The sequence below is a fragment of the Rhea americana genome, unplaced genomic scaffold (genome assembly GCF_003343005.1).
Source record: "Rhea americana isolate MKP2758 unplaced genomic scaffold, rheAme1 scaffold_18, whole genome shotgun sequence".
Classification (NCBI taxonomy): domain Eukaryota; kingdom Metazoa; phylum Chordata; class Aves; order Rheiformes; family Rheidae; genus Rhea; species Rhea americana.
In genome coordinates this window covers 1,750,736-1,756,735 of record NW_028185927.1, presented here as the reverse complement: position 1 = coordinate 1,756,735, position 6,000 = coordinate 1,750,736, and the positions used below count along the sequence as shown (strand labels likewise).

The 6,000-nt window shown below is 34.8% G+C and overlaps 1 protein-coding gene across 1 annotated transcript in view; it reads left to right on the top strand.

Annotated features, from left to right (window-relative positions):
* The first annotated feature begins 600 nt into the window (after nt 1-600).
* The window catches only part of NOVA1 (NOVA alternative splicing regulator 1), a 150,648-nt gene continuing 145,248 nt past the window's right edge, over nt 601-6,000 (top strand). The window contains exons 1-2 of the mRNA XM_085301810.1: nt 601-670; nt 1,881-2,024. Coding sequence (XP_085157936.1) covers nt 601-670; nt 1,881-2,024 — 214 coding nt within the window. The remainder of the gene's footprint in view (nt 671-1,880; nt 2,025-6,000) is intronic.

The following is a 6,000-nucleotide window of genomic DNA, read 5'->3' as shown; positions in this document are numbered from 1 at the left end:
CCACCCACCTCTTCTTCCCTACCTGCCTGCCTCCCCCCCGGCTCCCCAAACATCCCCGTTTCTCTAATGTTATCATTCATCAAAATGGCGTCGGTTTTCAGCATCTACCAGGCTTTTTATTTAATATCCACGCTGGGGCTGCACAGCCTTGACCCCACAGAGACTAGGAAGGAGAACAAGGGGCTCCTGCAGCCCAGATATCTTCCTTGTCCATTTAACAATTGGCTGAAATAAATGGCAGCTGGAAGGAGAACGGTAAACGCACTTTCCTCCTTTCACATCCTCTGGGTCACAAGTTGCTTTTCAGTCTTGCCCTGTGTTTTCCTTTTCCTTGGCCTCACTTCTATTGTCAGCGTATATTCGGCATTGATTTGGCTTGTCGAGGCTGAGGGGTGGCTGGGGGGGGGTGTCTCCCTGGTGCGGGGACTTGTTAGTTAACATCCTGCTCTTCCTGGATGAGATGAGTTATAACGGGACCAGCATCTCCTCCAGTCATTTGCACTGGAATCATCATAACAATGCACCGAGGCAGAGGTGAATTTATTTGACCAATATGAGGAGCAGCGGTCTAACTATATATAGTACTTTGTACAGCCGGTTATGTTAATATGGATAGGCACTGTTGTGACACATAGGCGGCTTAAGGTGCTTATGGTCTTGAATGAGAAAAGTGAGGTGAACTACTTGGATCTGCCCCTTTTGTTCAAAAAAGAAAAACTTTGTAAAATAGATTCCATGATAAAAGCGTTGTGATATTAAAAAAAAAAAAAGGGGGGGGGGGGAAAGGACATTGCCTTAATTACTGGGGAGAACAGAAGTCTGGGAATCAACCTACCCTTATTGTCTTGCACTTTTTCGAGCCGGTTACTGAAGGTTCCTAGACTTCAGCGTAGCTGGATTTAGAACTGGGATGAGAGCACAAGCAATTGTTCAGTTGCCGATTGAGACTGGGAATCCTTTTATTTTCTCAATTCATTTCGCATATATATACGTGTGTGTATGTATGTGTGTGTGTGTGTGTGTATATATATACACACACACACATATGTATTTCCAGATTGTGTGCGTTAATGCTAGTGGTGGGTAGAGGATTGGCATTGTCTATCTCTCACCTTTTAAGTGTATTTAAAATAAGTGACTTAGGCTTCTGATCAATGGGGAAAAATTCTTCTTAATGTCCTTTAATTAATGAGCTTAAAAGAGATCATTGTCGCTTAAGAAGTGCTAAAGGAATGCATCAGGATTACTTAGGCAAGTGATTCTGTCCACACCATGTTGAGTTGTTTTCTTGGCAGTGGCTGAAATGCTTGGAATAAAACCCCACATTTTGGGTGGGTTATTTGGTAGCAGAGTAGTCGTTTTGCTCACTTAAGAAGAATGCAGGCAATAGCTAATTGCTATTCTCATGTGTTTGCTAATGACAAACAAATAGCCCATCAGTATTTACAATTCATTCCTTCTTAGTTTTGGCATTTCTTTTGCTTTATTTTCAAGCAAGGTTGTAGTTGTCACTAGGCACGTTTTTGTGCAGCGCTTTATATTTTTAAAAGGGATCTGTTCATTCTGGTGTGCTATGGTTACCATCAGAAGATTTGGAAAAATTCCACTTTCTGAAATACATAATTTTGATTATGTTCTTATTCTTTTACCAAATTAAGGAATATATATGGATTCTTTAATTTCTAGAATAAACATATACATAATTTAAAATGGCAAAGAGATAGTCCAAACATGTCTTGCAAAATGACGCAACTGGTTAGATGTGGATGCATGAATTGCTAGTGGGTTTAAAAATGTAACGTTTTATTTATTTGTGGGTTTGGGGAAGAAAAATAAAAAGTTTGTAAACCAACTTAACCATGCATATCTCAATTTTTCAGAGGACGGCCAGTATTTTCTAAAGGTCCTCATACCTAGTTATGCTGCTGGATCTATAATTGGGAAGGGAGGACAGACAATTGTTCAGTTGCAGAAAGAGACTGGGGCCACCATCAAGCTGTCTAAATCCAAAGATTTTTACCCAGGTAGGTGCAAAAATCAGCCAATTCTTTATTTTTAAATCCCAAGGGAAATATGCACATGTCAGTGTTTGATGTATTGAAGAGTAAGCATCCATGCAGTTGGAAACGTTATTTAGCAGAAAAGTATATTACGAAGTGTAATAGTATATATATGTATTCTGTCTTAATTCCTCTATGGAATGGACTGGGATCTAGTAATCTAACAACTAAAATATGGTTAAAGATGTTTACAGTTTCTGCAAGAAAATATTTTCATCAGTGTTTTCTGATTGCTTTTATTTTTTTGGTGTTAAAAAATGTAGTTTTACAGAACCAACTTGACAGCTGGTGTTAAAATAACTGTCCTTTTGAAGTTTCCAGACATTGTAATGACAATTAAGCTAGAATGAGTAAAAATGAGTGGCTGCTTTCTTAAAGAATGGGCCATTTACTTTAAATCCATTATGTACCTTCTTTCTGCTTCATTGCTTTGTTCGCTGGCTCTGGAGTGAAGTAAAGAGGACAAGTGCTGCTCTTCAGATTTTCTTTATATTGTGTTTATCATGATGGTGAAAGAAAACTCTGTTATAAAAATGAAATACTTCGGATGAATAAAGAAATTAAGTGGTTTTTATAACAACTATATGTGCAAGAAGCAAGTTTTTAATACTTGCACATAAGCAATAATATCTTATTTAATATTTCTCCATAGTACAATTTCTTGAGTTCTTAAATAACTATATAATATTTTAGCTTCTGTGACTGAGTAATCTTTTTTTTTCCTAAAGATTAACAAATTAGCATTTTGTAATTGAACTTAGTTCTAGAAGACTTTTTTAATTGATGCAAATTTATAACAGAGCTAACAATTTTTTTGTGTTTTGATCCTGATATTTTCAAGAATAGCTGATGATATAGAATTGAGTTGGCTGCATACTACTGAATCTTTCCTGTTGGAAAAAGCAGAGCTGCTTTGCATTTGTTCTAGTTTAACAAGATGACTGAATTCTGTGAAATAGTGAAGACAGTTGGTATGGATGTGAGCAGAACACTTGAGTATTTAACTTTCCTGTTTTCCAACTTCAGTGTCAGGCATAGGTAGATAATTTTTTATTAATAGGCTGTATTCCATTTAAAATGGCTTTTTTTGATACGGAAATTTTAATGCACCTGTTGTAATTCTCTCATGAAAGTGATTTATAACACTTAAATGTTGCAGGTTAAAATGATGAGTGCAGGTTTTTCTATTGAAAAATAGAGCTTAAGAATGATGCTTGTTGTCTTTTTGAGTTCCTTTTTTCTTTCTTTTTTTTTTTAAAAAAAACTTTTCTTTACCCTTTGAGAAAGTTAGAAAACATTGTCCTTTATTTTGAAAGGTATGTTAGGGTGGAAAAAAATCAATGTAGAATTGTGAAAAACTCCTCGAAGAAATAAAAGCATTCAAAGGAGCTTGATTGCAGAATTAATGACATAATCTGAGAAAAGAGCTGCAATAGTAAATTAAATTCACTGTCAATAGAAGAAAATGAAATAGATTTTTTGCATTATACATGAGGTAGTATCAGATGTGCAAGGATGTTGCAGCAAATTGGTGTTTATGAAGGATATTCCAAATACCAAATTACATGCCTTTTCATTTAACTGTAGTTTATTTACACTTAGTTGGAAAGGACACTCCAAAGATTAGATTTTTTGTTCAGGAGTCTAGCATAGTTCTTCTGTTTTTTGATTAAATCAGAATTATATATTTTTTTGTGTAGCAAATTGTAAAGATACAGCAGTAGCAGTACAGGACTATTTGGAGAATAAAAATCAGTAAGCTGGAATGATAGAAGTAAGAATATTTGTGACATGGACAGATGCCCTTTTAAAATTAATACTAATAATAATATAAATAACTATGGCAGCAACACTCATACAGGTTCACTGTAACAGGTGCAGATGAAATTCCAGTTTGACTTCATGCAGTTTTGAATTTGCAGCCATATTGTGTCATTTAGAAAATTAATGATTTAAGAAAGTTTGAATGATATCTGCGCCACGCTTTAGCAGGTAGCAGTATGACAAACTGTTTTTAGTGTGACTAGCTCTTGTTAGCCTTTCTGTTTGCATTTGACCACGAGCCTGTGGAATTTTCTGAGGTCCTGGCATTCCCTAAGCTGATGACTTTTGGGTTTCTTCCAGACTCTCATGCTCATATAGCATTAGGGAATATAAACCTTGTGAAATAGCAAGTACAAAGTTTTGGCTTATTTTTCTTAGGAAGTTTCTAAAATAATTATTCCATTTTCAGAATAGAAATTACTTAGTCCATTCTCTTTGTGTTTATAAATGGTTTTAATATACATCTCATTATGAAGTTGAAGTCTCTATGAAACTTTTTTTGTCATTCTAACAAGTTTTAGCATAGTCTGAGTAAGTTGTTGCTTGGAAAGAAGAAAGTTGGTTGCGATGCAGAAGTTATGAGTAATTTCTGTGATCTAATAGTTTTCTCTGATACAGAGATTCGATATATAGACTGATTTCTGTTGGAATTCCTGGTTTTGTGCATTAAAAGGTGACATAATTACTGAAGAATTACATGGCAGCTCTAATTACAGAAAATTGAAGGAAAAAAGCATTGTTTTTACTGAACATTTTAGTTAACAAAGTAGGAAGCAATACATACTATTGTTGTTTACTACAGTCTTATTTTTCCAGTACACAATCCATTGGTTTTTTTTAGGTTACCAGCTGACTTTTTCTAATTATCTGGACTTCTGTTACTTGACTTTGGTTATTTTGCTTAGTCTATTCTGGATTCTTTCCTGTTCAGGCTTGTTCTTCTAGATGAATGGAACTGAAGTTAAACTGGCAAAATATGCCCTGCATTAAAAATAATAGGAACTGATCTTTTCTGCAGAGAAGTTCAGAGTGTATATTGGAAAGTAGATTCTGGTCCAAAATTTAAATGTGGACATAGCATACTACTTTTAATATTATTGAAGTAAGCATCATAAGGAAAGTGGCCATTCTGTGAAGCTATTTTTTATGCATGGTTTTATTTCAAATTATATAGTAAGAGTTAGCGGTTAACACATTTTGTTGTATTAAGGTCTCATTGTCTTACTGTTTCTCCATTCTGAATTATAGTGAGCACTGGACTGAAAACTACTTTGGGTATATGTTTTTTTTTTTTCCATTGCAAATACTTTCCCGCATGTGCTGTCTCTGTGTCTCTGTTTCTCTCTCTCATACACACATACTCGCGCGCGCACACACACACACGCAAAATTATGTTACATCGCATCATGTTGTTTATCTTGCAACAGGATCTTGCCTGCTCTCAACTGGGTGCTTGAGTGAATTTGAGATCGGTCAGTGTTTTTCAATTTATTGGAATATGAAGTCATGTGTGTACTTAAATTAGATCATATTAAGAACAAAGATTAATAAACACATAATTAAATGGGGATAAGGTTTCACTACTTTTAACCAAAGACTAGCACTTTTGTTTTTATAATAGTTTTCTAATTAGAAGTCATTTAAATGTTTGGAGAATACAAAAGGGGGGGGGTCCTCCCCTGCCCCATACAAACTATGTATGAAGTATTGTGTGGCTGTGCTATATTTTTACCAAGGGATTTGTATTCGAGATGTTTTTCTTGAGCTTGAGTATCAGATTTTTTTGCGAAACATCCACGAATTATAGAATACCATCTACTTAACATTTCTGCAAGTGTCGTTTTGAAAAGTATCTTATTCTGACTCTTAAAGACCTTTCAAATACATTGAGTGTATAATAACACAACTTGACAAGAATTTAAAATAAATAAATCAACTTTCTGGCTTTATTGCTCACATTAAACTTCGAAGGTAAGGTGAAGGTATAATATATCAAGCTTGACTCACTATTATTTTTCCCTTTATATAAGAAAGGAATTATCATGTAATATTTTCTAACTCCTAGAAATAATCCAAAGTCTCATGGGAAGAGGAATCACTGTTTTAAAAATCAACA